This window comes from Nerophis lumbriciformis, linkage group LG08 (assembly GCF_033978685.3).
Source record: "Nerophis lumbriciformis linkage group LG08, RoL_Nlum_v2.1, whole genome shotgun sequence".
Taxonomy (NCBI): Eukaryota; Metazoa; Chordata; class Actinopteri; order Syngnathiformes; family Syngnathidae; genus Nerophis; species Nerophis lumbriciformis.
In genome coordinates, this window is record NC_084555.2 from 22,809,991 (window position 1) to 22,824,375 (window position 14,385).

At 38.5% G+C, this 14,385-nt stretch overlaps 2 protein-coding genes across 5 annotated transcripts in view; one reads left to right on the top strand and one right to left on the bottom strand.

Moving 5' to 3' along the window:
- The window catches only part of rbks (ribokinase), an 88,565-nt gene extending 87,308 nt beyond the window's left edge, over positions 1 to 1,257 (bottom strand). For all 4 annotated transcript variants that reach the window (XM_061968471.1, XM_061968472.1, XM_061968470.1 and 1 more), the window contains exon 1: positions 1,032 to 1,257. The gene's annotated coding sequence lies outside the window, so the exon portion shown is untranslated. The remainder of the gene's footprint in view (positions 1 to 1,031) is intronic.
- Positions 1,258 to 1,301: 44 nt separating this feature from the next.
- The window catches only part of babam2 (BRISC and BRCA1 A complex member 2), a 167,372-nt gene continuing 154,288 nt past the window's right edge, over positions 1,302 to 14,385 (top strand). The window contains exons 1-4 of the mRNA XM_061968468.1: positions 1,302 to 1,400; positions 1,937 to 2,092; positions 4,519 to 4,595; positions 10,950 to 11,044. Coding sequence (XP_061824452.1) covers positions 1,956 to 2,092; positions 4,519 to 4,595; positions 10,950 to 11,044 — 309 coding nt within the window. The 5' untranslated portion in view covers positions 1,302 to 1,400; positions 1,937 to 1,955. The remainder of the gene's footprint in view (positions 1,401 to 1,936; positions 2,093 to 4,518; positions 4,596 to 10,949; positions 11,045 to 14,385) is intronic.

Consider the following 14,385-nt stretch of genomic DNA (forward strand, 5'->3'; position numbering starts at 1 on the left):
GCAATTATAAAGTCTTTAGTGCATGTACACTTACCAAGTATTTGTGTATGATGTGGCGATGTTGAGAAGTGTGTGTGCATGTGTGTGTGTGTGTGGGGGGGGGGGGGGTCCTTATGTATGTGGGTCCAGAATGTGTTGCTACGCCCCTGACTGCAACCCCAGAGCTTATATGTAACTCTTGATCAATTTTACAATTGAGCCAAGACGACTAACTTCCGTAAAATATTGTGTCGTGTCTGGAGATACCATAACAACAGGATTGATTGATTGATTGAATTGATTGAAACTTTTATTAGTAGATTGCACAGTACAGTACATATTCCGTACAATTGACCACTAAATGGTAACACCCGAATACGTTTTTCAACTTGTTTAAGTCGGGGTCCACGTAAATCAATTCATGGTAGGAAGCCATTAAACTAGGAACAACTCAGTAGCTTTGTGGTTAGAGTGTCCGCCGTGAGATCTGTAGGTCGTCATACCAACAACTATGAAAATGGGAACCCTGCTTGGCACTCAGCACCAAGAGTTGCAATTGGGGGTTAAAATCACCAAAATGATTTCCAGGCGTGGCCACCGCTGCTGCTCACTGCTCCCCTCACCTCCCAGGGGGTGAGGGTTTGAGCGTGATGGGTCAAATGCAGAGGATCATTTCACCACACTTAGTGTGTATGTGACTATTTGGCACTTTTACTTTAACTTAACACTTCTAAAATATACATTTTGAAATAACAATGTTCGTAATGAATTGGAGTGATTTCAACTTTGTTTGCGAAAATACGCGCTAATCAATGTTCTATTTGCAGTGTATTTTGGATTAAGTAATGACAAGTTGCTGATGCAGTACATTGTGTGCGTTTCGCCTATGTGGACCTGAAATCTGAAATCTAAAATCAACGTTGTGCAGCTTATTAAGTTTGTAAACGTTAGACATAGTCTGTGGATAACGCGTAAAGGGAATATGAATTTCATAAGACCGATAGTAAAAAAAACATAATATGTTAGAAGAATCAATGCAAAATAATATTTACCTTTAGTGTTTTCGATTTTATGATTTCCGTGCGAAGCACATGTGTAGACTTGAGGTCAAAGTTCTGATTACAGCTGCCCAAACATGTGACTGGTCCCTGCTCGTTTTTCAGTATCGGGCACGCTCCTATAAAATACTCAAAACATACTTATGGTAACATACTGCTGTACTATGAAGATAGATGTATGGATTTATCAAAATGAAAACTAAATATCGGAACGTTAACATACATTAAATAGACAGGCATTATTTTAGTCCTCTAAAAGAGGTCCTTCAGAAGGACCCAAACAGCATGTACCCGGAACTTGTTGCGAGTATGAAGTAAACAATCAATTCAGCGTTTAAGATATTCAATTTCGAGGTCTTCCAGGTATCACAATTTAAACAATATGCTTCGTGAATTAAGAGCAATGAATATCTATTTTATTGATGGAAGCAAGTGTTCGTCTCTTTGCGATTTACTTACCATGCTGTAATCTTACAATCTCATCAACCTTTTACGACCATTTACCAGTATATTACTATAATAACGAATTGTTTCTGAAATTGTGTTTTAATGATGATTCAAATTAAATTCCTAAGTTTAATAGCGGGATAAACGTAGATACTTAAATAGCTAGACGTCAAACTGGCTTGCCTCTTAAAGATTCATTTTTAAACCCCCTTTTTATTATCAATGTTGTGTATCCAAAGTGCAGGAACTGATTATGTGTCCGGTTATTAATGCCATGCTCAAATATAAGTATCTTATTTATGTAATTATATAAATATTATGAATGTATGTATATAAATATGTGTGTGTATGTATACATACATATATTTAGCATTATTAATTAACGTGGTTGCAAGATAGCTCACACAAATTTTATGTTCTGCATTAGCTATAATGTTGTTGCCTTTTTTCAGATTCCTCAAGGTGGAAAAGATGAACAACATGTCTCCAGAGGTTGCACTGCACAGGATCTCACCTGAGTTGCGGCCCTTGCTGTGCAGCGTGGTGCGGAATGGCCGTGTGGGACTGGACTCTACAAACTGCCTTCGTGTCACAGATCTAAAAACTGGGTGAGGTGTATAGTTTTGCACGAACATGGGACTAATTCTCAGCAGTCATGCTTTTAGATGATAGACCAAAATTCATATTCCAGAGCAAATATATAAATCAATCAAATTTTAGTACAGCATTCTTTCTACCCTGAAATTAAATATTATTCAGAAAGTTGGAAATTTCCAACTGTTGACCGCGTTGTGTGGCACTTCTAGATTGCTTTGATTTCACTCTTTCAGGGGTTGAATAGTCTATATGTCTAGATGCTCTAATGCAGGGGTGTCAAACTCAAATACAGAGTGGGCCAAAATTAAAAACTGAACAAAGCCGCGGGCCAAGGTTGAACAAATGAACCTTTTAATAGGGACCCAAACAAGTTTTGCATTGAATATTGAACAAGCAAGGCTTATATAACTTTATAGTGACATGCAAAATCCAGTTTCAAATAATAATAATAATAATTCAAAAATATCAATGGCATATCAAATAAAATTTAAATACAAATTGAATGCCTCTTTTCTATTTGTAGCCTTCTGAGGTAAATATCAACATTAACTTTTTCCACAGGCTGATAATAAATTTGAAAATAAAATAACAATAATTAATTAATCAAACATTCAAGCCTTGAAGTAGCAAGAGAAAGTGCATGAATAAAACGTTAATTATTGCTCAGTTTGCTACACTGATTTGCTTTAACACTGAATATGGAACAAGCAACGCTTTTATAACTTAATAGTGCAAAATCAACTTTCAAAAAACAAACAAAAAAACATCAATGGTATATTAAATCAAATTTAGATGAACAATGGAATGCCTCTTTTCTTTTTGCAGCCTTCTTAGGTAAATATCAACATTAACTTTTTCCACAGGCTAATAAATTAGAAAATAAAATAACAATGAATAAATCAACCATTTAGGCCTTTTTATTGATCAGTTTGTGACACTGATCTAATCTGATGTGCCCAAGCCAGATACCTGTCATCTTTTCTGGGATGCTAGTTCATTAATGTCGGGGCTCAGGTGGGCGGGGTTTGGTGGTAGGGGGGGTGTATATTGTAGCGTCCCGGAAGAGTTAGTGCTGCAAGGGGTTCTGGGTATTTGTTCTCTTGTGTTTATGTTGTGTTACGGTGCAGATGTTCTCCCGAAATGTGTTTGTCATTCTTGTTTGGTGTGGGTTCACAGTGTGGCGCATATTTGTAACAGTGTTAAAGTTGTTTATGCGGCCACCCTCAGTGTGACCTGTATGGCTGTTGATCAAGTATGCATTGCATTCACTTATGTGTGTGTAGAAGCCGCATATATCATGTGACAGGGGCCAGCACGCTGTTTGTATGGAGGAAAAGCAGACGTGACGACAGGTGGTAGAGGACGCTAAAGGCAGTGCCTTTAAGGTACGCCCCCAATATTGTTGTCCGGGAGAAATTCGGGACAATGGTTGCCCCGGGAGACTTTCGAGAGGGGTACTGAAAATCTGGAGGGTTGGCAAGGATGAGTATTAGCGGTGAATGCAGTGTTACAGCGGCACCGCCGCTGTATAATGCCGGCGGGCCAGCTCTAATGTTAATTTGATATTGCCTCAAGGGCCACATTAAATTACACCGCTGGGCCAGAGTTTGACACCCATGCTCTAATGCATACCTGTTGCTCTAATGAGTGAGTTATCGGGTTTTTGTTACTGTTAAATCATCATTCTTACCCGTTTATGAGGCTTCAGACTCAGAGTATTGTTGTGACAAGGACCACATACCAAAATTAATTAAGGAGCCTTGTTTTGTTGGAAGGTTTTACTGAGCAGATGCACAAATGTACCTATTCAATAAATTGGCTGGTGAATAATGGAAATAGTTGTCTGTCTACCTGTGTTGGCCCTGCGATGAGTTGACGACTTGTCCAGGGTGTACCCTGCCTTCCACCCGAATGCAGCTGAGATAGGCTCCACCACCCCCCGCGACCCCAAATGGGACAAACGGTAGAAAATGCTGAAATTCTGCTCCAATTTTGTTGTTCTTTGAACCTGTTCACTGTAATAATGGCAATAAAACTCTATTCTATTCTATTCTAAAATGGATGGATGGATAATGGAAATAATGAAAAATTGAATTTTTTTCCCAAGTGACTAACCAGGTTAGAGTTAGGTAGTGTTAGTTTAGACTTAGTTTTGTAGCACAACATCTAAATTTACATATTTTTTGTCAGTTGTGAATAAACTATCTTTGTATATTTATGGACTTGGTTATGTTTGACCATAAAATACATTTTAAGTGGTAGTTGTATTTGAACTGTGCTAAAATAAACCACATCACTTTTTTCAACCAACAAGTCAATACAGATGCATTTACTTGCAATCAAATATAATTGGCTTGCAAATTGCAAAATGCTATTGACCGGTTTGTTCTCGCTCGTTGATTGCGCTGTTTTTATTTTTCCAATCTTTCATGTTCAGATGTACGTCTCTGACCCTGGGCCCATGCTGTGATCGCTTTAAACTTCACATCCCCTACGCTGGAGAAACCCTCAAATGTACGTAAGTTATAGGTAAAGCTACCAAGAGGTAACTATACATTCCAAAAATAACAGCAGTAGGGCAATTTTTTATGGTAGGGCTGAACAATTCATCAAATTTTAATCACAATCTGGATTTTGGCTGCTACGATTAAATTAGGGAGATCTTCGGCGATATTAACATGTAAAAATCAAGCTCCTCAGCATATCAAATCAAGCACTTTCACAATCCACGAACCACCAGGGGGCGAATGAAACACAATGGACTAGTAAGAGTGAGTGAGAAGTTGGGAACAGAGGGTGACAATAAATTGGCTGGTCGCTAGTAGATCCTGAAAAAATTAAGAAAAATAAATGCTTTTATCACATCAGTACCTTCCTCCTGCAGAGTGACCGACAGGGTGTCAACAGGCATGCATTTTTCCCTATAACACGCTCGCACGCCTAGCCGTTCTCTAGGCACCCTCCCACTTGTTCCCAGAAAGACAGAAATGCCTCCGCTGAGGAACCAACATTCACCCAGCAAAGCTGCGTTGCAAAATGTTCACATCCAAACAAATTGAGTTGTGGCGGCATATTACGCATTGACAACATTTCCCTTCTTTCCTCAACCGCCATCGTTTGCCCGCAACGTGAAGCTAACAATCCAAATAGAGTTGTGGTTGCATACATGCGCGAAAAACCTCAACAAACAGCCACAAAAGCCGGGGTGCCCAAAGTACAAATAACCTTTAACAGCAACCGTGCACCGAGGGACCCTGTATCCATCCGCCTTTTAAAGACATGCCAAAGTAATGGACACAATCATGTTTTATTTGGCCAAAGACATATTTCCTATAAATGCCAACTTGTAATGTGTCTTTTTTTGCATAATCGTTTTTGTTTTTTTGATTGCAATTTATGAACGGACTTTCCAATGGCATATTTATTTGTAATTAGCCCTTTGTGAATTTTTTTTTTTTTTACTTTTGAATTTTTTTAATTTTTAGTTTCATTTTGAAATGAAAACCAAGTTTTCATATTATTTTTTAAAATATAAAGTACAATAAAAATGTTATGTATAAATGTTTTACATAACATAATGAATCATTGTGAATGATAATCGTGATTTCAATATTGACAAAAATAATTGTGGTTATTATTTTGGCTATAATTGTGCAGCTTTCGCCGATAGTCTCCCAGTATACAATATCAAAACAAACAACACTGCGCTTATCATTATTAGCAGAAATAACAACAATGGTCAACTGTTTTACATTCTAAAAAGAAGAGCAGTGGCGTGGAACCTTTAAATATATAAAATAAGCGGTATCCTGATCCAATATTGATATCGGATATTGGTTCGATTTTGGATAATGATGATGATGATGGATCTTTGTTGTCATTTCACAAGTACAACAAAATGTTGTTTTCAGCACAAACCCGTTTAAAATTAGACAAACAAACAGTGTACAGGGTTACAGAACAAGAACACTGATGGGTCGCCACAAGGCGCCCCGTAAAAGATGGGAAAAAGGTAGACGCCGGGGGAAGATGAGTAAAAAAAAAATATCGGCTTGTATTTAAAATCTCCGATATAAGCCCTGATACAAGCAGTCCTGAAGCATGTTTACAGCCAGTTAACAGCTACCGGTAAATGTATTTCAATAAGCACACAAGGTTGGTCATTTCTTGTGTTTTAGTGAGGTAATTTACAAAATGCACTATGATTTCTGCTAGTATCGTATCAGATTAATAACAATATTGGCCATAAGTCAAGGCTCCATTATCTGTATTGTTTCAGAAGTGAAAAAGTTATATAGGAACACAGCACTAACAATATTGTTCATAATATTTTTTCAATATGGTGGTAGTGTGACGTCATCATGTAATTTGTAATAAAATAGGCTAATAAAAAAGATAAAACGCATATTTAAAGATAAACAAACCCATGTGCTTTTATTTATTATTAGTATCAATATGTTAACCTTTTCTTGTTATATGTTGCCTTTTTGCTGTATTTGTCAATTTCTGTTTAATTTTTTTTTATGGTTTATTTTATTTCTACAATGTGCCACAGGCCTAACAAAATAGAGAGTTGCATTCAGCAAATGGCCACACTTAGTTTTCCTGATGAAGTAGGTAAAAATAAAAATATTGCCAAACAACAGAAGAGTGTCTCTAAGATGTGTTTTCTTAGCCCTTATGGAAGCAATAAATGTTGAGCTGTAGCTTATGGAAGTTTTCTGCACTTTTTAGTAATGCATACTCCCTGGACTTGTGGTGGCGGAGCTCTGCTGTCACTTGCGCAGCGAATACTTTTGTGACAGCTTCTGATTGCCGAAGAAAGGCATGACACAAGATACACCTCTCTTTTACTTTTATTATGTACCCCTACCTGCTAAATATAGCAACAAAGTCGATCATTTCTGCTATGTCTTATTCTCTGGCAAACTAGGCGTTGTGAAGCAAAGTTATGCCACAACTACAGTTATGCTCCACTGCCACACTTCAATTATAATTTGTTTATAGGTGTGGGCAAACCAAAAGCGCCAAATCACCATTGGTGACAGGCTTCCACGAATAGACATTTTATTTTATTTTTATTTTTCGGTGCTAACTTAGTGCTCACGCACCAAGAATGGGTGCAGCTCGCCAAACAAAAAGTGTACTATATTCAATCCTGACAATACTGAAAAAAGCAGGTAACAATGTATTTTTTGTGTGTTGGTATCGACTTGGTATCAAAGTACCGATGTTTTTGACAACCATTCTAATGAATAAGTAGTTAACTACTGTAACAAAGTGAGTCGTATGCTTTTAATGCAGGACTGCTTACTTCATATGACTTCTTTGATATACTGTACAGCAATCATTACCTCTCATGTCTTCTTCTTAATACATCTTGCTAAAGCAGGCCCTTCTTTTCGTACAAAGGAACGGGGGAAAACTAACCACGAGTACAGAATGAATCCAATGTTGTTCGGAACTGATGTCTCATGAGGTTCGCCAAGGTCTTGTGTGACATCATGCATGATGCAAAATTTAAACAACAATTTAATTATTACAATTTTGGTCTAAGTAGAGGTTGTAGCACCTCTATGGTATTCAGTTTACAAAGGCACAATTTTGTTTTATCTATTCATAATGTGCGGCTCAGGCTAATTAATCTGGAACGAGTTAATACATTTTCTAGGTACTGTTTCTCTCAGCTATTGAGTTCATAGTAAACGAATCAAACGTGTGTGAGAAAAGTAATGTTTATGATTGGAAGTTATTCATCAGATGAGGGATGGATATTATTAGTGTTTGATTCTGGGTCACTCTATTTCATAGTCAAATACGTTGATTTACTCTAGCTTTTGTTTTTTAAGTTTTTCCCCTCAGTATTGTATCCTAAATCAAAATGGAAGAAGTATTATGCACTTTTTCCAATGCTTACTTGTCTTTATGTTGCCCGCAGAAATTTGTTTAATTAAAAAAAAGACACTATTTTAAGTTATTGGTTTGTCTGAACTACTAATTTGCTGTAACAAAATTGGTTGGCCCTAGTGTGTGAATGTGAGTGTGAATGTTGTCTGTCTATCTGTGTTGGCCCTGCGATGAGGTAGCGACTTGTCCAGGGTGTACCCCGCCTTCCGCCCGATTGTAGCTGAGATAGGCTCCAGCGCCCCCCGCGACCCCAAAGGGAATAAGCGGTAGGAAATGGATGGATGGACAGGTATATTTATGAAATTATATTTTTTCTTACTATTTATTTTTTTCTTTCAAGGAGTGAAAAAACACACCAACACTAAAAGCCAGATTGCGGTCAGCACATAAATGCAAATATCAGAATGTCCCATTGATGAATGTATACATACACTGCCTTGGTTGTGGACAATGTCTTTAATTCTTGCAGACTGCAACTTGGGAGTAAACAAAAGCCAAGCCATTGGCATTTATCATGGCACATGACATCTCTGCAGTTGTTGTATTTTCCTGTGCTTTTTCCTGAGGACAAATGTTTGTTCAATCAAGGATGCAAGGCTGCAGGTTGGTGTCTGCCGGCATATGGACCTGTCCACTTATAGCGTGCCAATGCACGGTACACTCTGCACGGATCCAAGCCTCATTAATTCAAAGCCAGTCCCCTTCCACTCCACCACACTGCCTGGTACCGCTAAACAACAATCTGTGGCGTTTCTTGTTGTGTATGTTAAAGGGGACACGTTTTCTACATTTGAAATACTTCCTTGTGTCCTCCATAACATGTAGTGGTGGTTCTTTGGACACAATATTGTATAGATTATGTTGTACGGACCATTTCTAGGCTGCTTTTTGTACCGTCTCTTCAGGATCCGCCGTTTTGTGCCTCCACTTCGACTTGTACGCTACTTTGTATTAGAAATGGCAACAGCAGAGGATGCATGTACATGTACGAGCCAGTCTGCCCCACATCAAGAGGATTGCAAAAAAGAAGGAGCTTATTGACTGTAGTGCACACTAGTGAAGTGAAGTATATTTATATAGCGCTTTTTCTCTAGTGACTCAAAGCGCTTTACATAGTGAAACCCAATATCTAAGTTACATTTAAACCAGTGTGGGTGGCACTGGGAGCAGGTGGGTAAAGTGTCTTGCCCAAGGACACAACGGCAGTGACTAGGATGGCGGAAGCGGGGATCGAACCTGGAACCCTCAAGTTGCTGGCACGGCCACTCTACTAACCGAGTTATACCGCCCCACTACAATGACATACTCTCGCAAAGCACTTTGGGTACATGTATACCATACATGGATAATCAGCTGACGTCAACGGTGGGAAAAACGTCACAGGACATAGTAAATTCCAAACAAATCGTTTAGAACAGTGGTCCCCAACCTTTTTGTAACTGCGGACCGGTCAACGCTTGAAAATTAGTCCCACGGACCGGGGTGGGGAGGCATGGTATCTTATTTTATTTATTTATTTATTTTTTGTCATAAAAAAATACAATCGTGTACTTACGGACTGTATCACTGCAGACTGTATTGATCTATATTGATATATAATGTAGGAACCAGAAATATTAATAACAGAAAGAAACAACCTTTTTGTGCGAATGAGTGTGAATGAACGTAAATGGGGGGAGGGAGGTTTTTTGGGTTGGTGCACTAATTGTAAGTGTATCTTGTGTTTTTTATGTTGATTTAATAAAGAAAAAAAAACATTTGTATTTTTTTTTATTTCTTGTGCGGCCCGGTAGCAATCGATTCGCGGCCCGGTGGTTGGGGACCACTGGTTTAGAAGAAGTATGAAAGAAGGCAAGATTGTTTTATACATATCTCTGCAATGCCTCCACAGTTTGATCCCAAATACACAACAGCAGGTACCACCAGTAGGTAAGACAAGTTAGTTTTCCATGATAAGGCCCTGACTGAAATAGGACTACCGGTAGTAGAAAACATGTTGTACAGATCTTCACATATTGTTGTACAATGTTTACCGTTCTAGGTAGGAGTCCCAATGCATAGAAAATGTTGTATAACTTGCTCTGAGAAATGTTTTTCCACCTGGATCCATGCCAGTAAATCTTTGCTTGACTTTCAGTACCTTGCAACACATCCCTTTGTCTAAGTGCCCTCTATTTGAAATGTACCTACAAACGTTTAAATGTGTCTCTTTCTGCTGTCGTCAGTCACCCCAAAAAAGCAGAACTGAAGAGCGCATGAATAGAATTGCGCAACATAATATCAGATTTAGAACATTGTGAACTCGTATCAGCTAAACTAAAATCAGCAAAAAAGTATGATGGCACTGAGAGCATTTGCAGGGGTTACCTTTTGTCACCAAACATAATTAGAATACTTGTATTTAATACATGTTGATACTTTAAAACATAAGTGACAACATTTCTCTATTTGTTGTATACAATCTTATTTTGTAAAGACTGATTTAATTTTCTGAAGACTGAATTTGAGCGGCTTCATTGCTAAATGTCAGGTTTGCTCATTATGTTAGGTACATGAATCAAAAAGAACCCACGGCTCAAATTCATGTCATGCGGAAAACACAACTGTTAACGAGACATTTATGTCAGACTCAGCTGTCAAGTGCGGTGGTTTAACATAATTATGTTATTGTTTATGTATTTCTTTTACCCCAAAATGATTTGCCACATCTCCAAAGCAAACATAAAGGTCACCGCACATGTATTAGGTTAAGCTGCATAAAAATGGATGAATATTTGCCTTAACATATTTTGAATACTTCTTCAAAGAGTAGTACATTTTGAGCTCAGTAACTGACAATATTTATTTTTAAAGTGTTAACTCAGTTGTCAAATATATTAATAATCCCTCTCATCTTTATAAGAGTATACTCTCATTCTTGTATAATAAGAACATTAACAATCTGTTTTTCTCTTTTTCTAGGGGATATAATATTTAATGCCCGCTATCCAGAATTGCCTCCAGATTTCATTTTTGGAGAAGATGCTGAGTTTCTGCCTGAACCTACAGAATTACCTGTAAGTATTTGTAATAATTCCTTTTAGAGATGTGCCGATCGATCATCCACCAATCAGTTTTGGCCGATTTCTGTAAAAAAGAATGTAATCAGCAATGCCTAAGAATTATTTTTATGCCGATCACAAAAGCAGATCCCCTCTGGCTGATACTTTATTTTTGATCTCTTGGCTGACAGGAATTGGCTAGCAGCTAAGTGTGTATTGCCATATAAAGTGTGGAGCATCTCCTGTAAATAAATAACCATCACCTCCATTGTGAAAAATTAACTACATATTGTATCTTACATGTATCACTGGAAGACTAATCTAAACATGCAAGGAGGAACAGACAAGAAGGCATGCTAATTGCTAAACTAGCTTGTGACAACACAGGAAATATGTGCTTATTGTGTTATTTTATTTTGTATGTTTGTTTGTTTTTCATTGCCAATTTGAAAACATCCACAACACATCTCCAACAATTGATAATGGCTCTCTGTTTTGACTTACTTTTATCTCCACTTTGGATAATATCTGCAGAGTTGTGATTCACTAGCACCAAGTCAGACTAAATAGCTGATACAAACCTGTGTGTGCAGAATTTATGTTACCCTTCTTTTTAACACAACATATTTTAGCAAGTTTACCAGCTTTATAAAGTCATGCCATGTCATGCTATTGAAGTTGATCTTTAATTTAGCATTTGATGGTGAGGTTTGCTGTCAGGAAATATTTGAGAGGTCCGTACTTTGAAAAACGACTGATAAAACTAATATTCACCTACAATAACTTTGTATTATACCATTATTTGACATAATTGTGTCTACATTTTGTTGTGATTCAATAGGTCCGTTCCATGTTTTGCATTTCTAAATTCTTAGTAGTGTGACGGATCTCTATAAAGACATGTGTAGCGCCTTTTGTGTTACTCAGTTAACCAACCTAATGACACATCCTGTGTGTTTGATATCCTTATTTTAGAAAGAATGACTCCCGAATAGAGTCATAAAAAAGTTGTGGAAAATTAACAGTTGAACATTTATTGCTTCACAACAACTGGCAACATACCACTCATGTGACATACAGAAAATAAAATAATAGACAAGGTTTCATCTCCTTCTGGATTAGCTTTTGATTCCTGCTTTTTTGGAATTTCATCCTCTTGTACTTTCTCAGAGGAAACCGATTGAGTGGGATATATGATCCAGTCGTCAACAGAATCTGAGAATTTCTCTTTGGTTGACTTTGTCTAGCTCTGGGCCGGCGAACCTTAGGTTTGACTGGTTCGATTTCCTCCTCTTCGGTTAAGTCCACACAAGGAAGTAGCAGGTTCCTATGTAGAGTTCAGATGGGACCGTCCTTTTTGATGGGTTTCACTTTGTACACCGGTAGGTCTCCCATCTTTTCCAGAACTAGACACACGGTGGATTCGGTTCGCAAGCTTGTGTTTACACCAGAACCTCAAATTTTTCACAAGCACTCGATCGCTTTCTTCGAGTGTTGACTCTCCTAATGTCCTGTCAAAACGACATTTGACGTCTGCAACTTTTTTTGAGTTTTCAGTGGCTATCTGATAACTTTATTGCAGTCTTGCTTCCAGATGTTTCCTATATTGGAAATGTGATCATGGGGAACCATCGTTTACACGAAAATGAAAGGCAATGTCTACAGGCAATTGAGGTTGGCGTCCAAACATCTGCTCATATGGAGTGAACCCTGTGACATCACTTTTGGTGCAATTATAGCCATGGGTTAGTGGTTTTACGTTATCACACCAATTACCTTTTTCTTTGTCCTTTAACAGTGGTCTGTTTAATCGCTCTACAGGCTTACCTCTTGAGTGGTAAGGTGTTGTACGCACCTTGGTAAGACCTACAAATGTGCAGAGCTCTTTAAAAAGTTGGGACTCAAAGTCCCTGCCTGGATCACTTAGCAGATGCTCAGGAAACCCATAGTGCACTAAAACTGTTCCCAAAGGGCTTTAGCAGCTGTTGTATCTTTCTGGTCTTTGGTTGATGTGGCAACTGCATATTAGGTAAAATGGTCCGTGATGACCAAAATGTCTTTAGTATTGTGACTGTCGGGTTCAAGGGATAATAGTCAATGCACACTTGTTCCATGGGTCGAGTTGTATGGATATTTACGAGAGGTGCTTACTTTCATGGTTGTCTTTCTTTTGATGCAACGTCCGCATGTCTTGATCTTTTTCTCCATGTCGGAAGCCATCTTCGGCCAATAAAATCTTGACCTTCCCAAATCTAGGATTCTTTCCAAACCCATATGTCCCATATCTCCATGCAAGTTTCTCAGAATTGCAGATCGAAGGGACATAGGAGCAATGAGTTGGTATGTTAGATAATCTCCTGCTTGACATTTCCTGTACAAAATGTCGTCTTTTATTTCTAATCTCTTCCTTTCTTTGAGAATTAGTTGAAGCTCTGGGGAATCTGGAACGAAGCTGGTCCCGTCATCAACCTCTACTATCTTTATGACCTGTCCTATGAGAGAGTCAGACTTTTGGTGTTAAACGTTTGAGTTCTGCTTGGCTGTAGGTGGGTATGGTATAGCAACCAAACACTTTGTTCGATTCATACATAGTTTGTACAGTATCTGGGTGAATAGCGAGGGATTGCACCAAGGTGATGGTCGGTAGAGAGTGATCTGTCATGCTTAGAAGACGATGCTGACATAAAACAGTGACTGCATCTTCAGGTAGGTCTTGGCTGGGAGAGAATGAAAGATGGCGTGAAGCAAATATTTAAACCGCCTTTTTTTCCTCAAGATAAACTGGGTCGTCAATGTCATGTGGTCGTCTAGAAAGGCCGTCTGCGTCCTGGTTGTGCTTTCCAGCTGGGTGCTTAATGTTGAAATCAAAGGTTGACAGCGCAGCTAGCCAACGGTAGCTCGCAGCATCAATCTTAGCGAACATGGAATTTCTCCACAATGGACCACTTCAAGGCAAGGAATTATAGCTTATAGGCAGGGTATCGCTTTTTCGCTGGATGAAAGTCCTCTGCTAGCATAAGCTACGACTCACATCTTAACATCTTGTTCTTGGTACAGGGCGGCTCCTAAACCTGTGGTACTGGCCTGTGTACTGGCATGTGTGGAGCACATATGGCAATTTTGGGTCAGCAAAACCAAGAACAGGTGCAGATATGAGTTGTTCTATTTTCAGGTTAAATGCATTTTGACATTCAAACGTCCACCTCTCATTAAAGGGCTCTTTGGGACATAAGTACTTTTCAGGGCGTCTAGAAGTCTTGGTGCCCTTTCTAAAAGGTGGGTAGCCTCTGGTGACTATTGGAATAGTCTTTAACAAATCGACGGTAATAGCTGGATAAACCTGAAAAGGACATGAA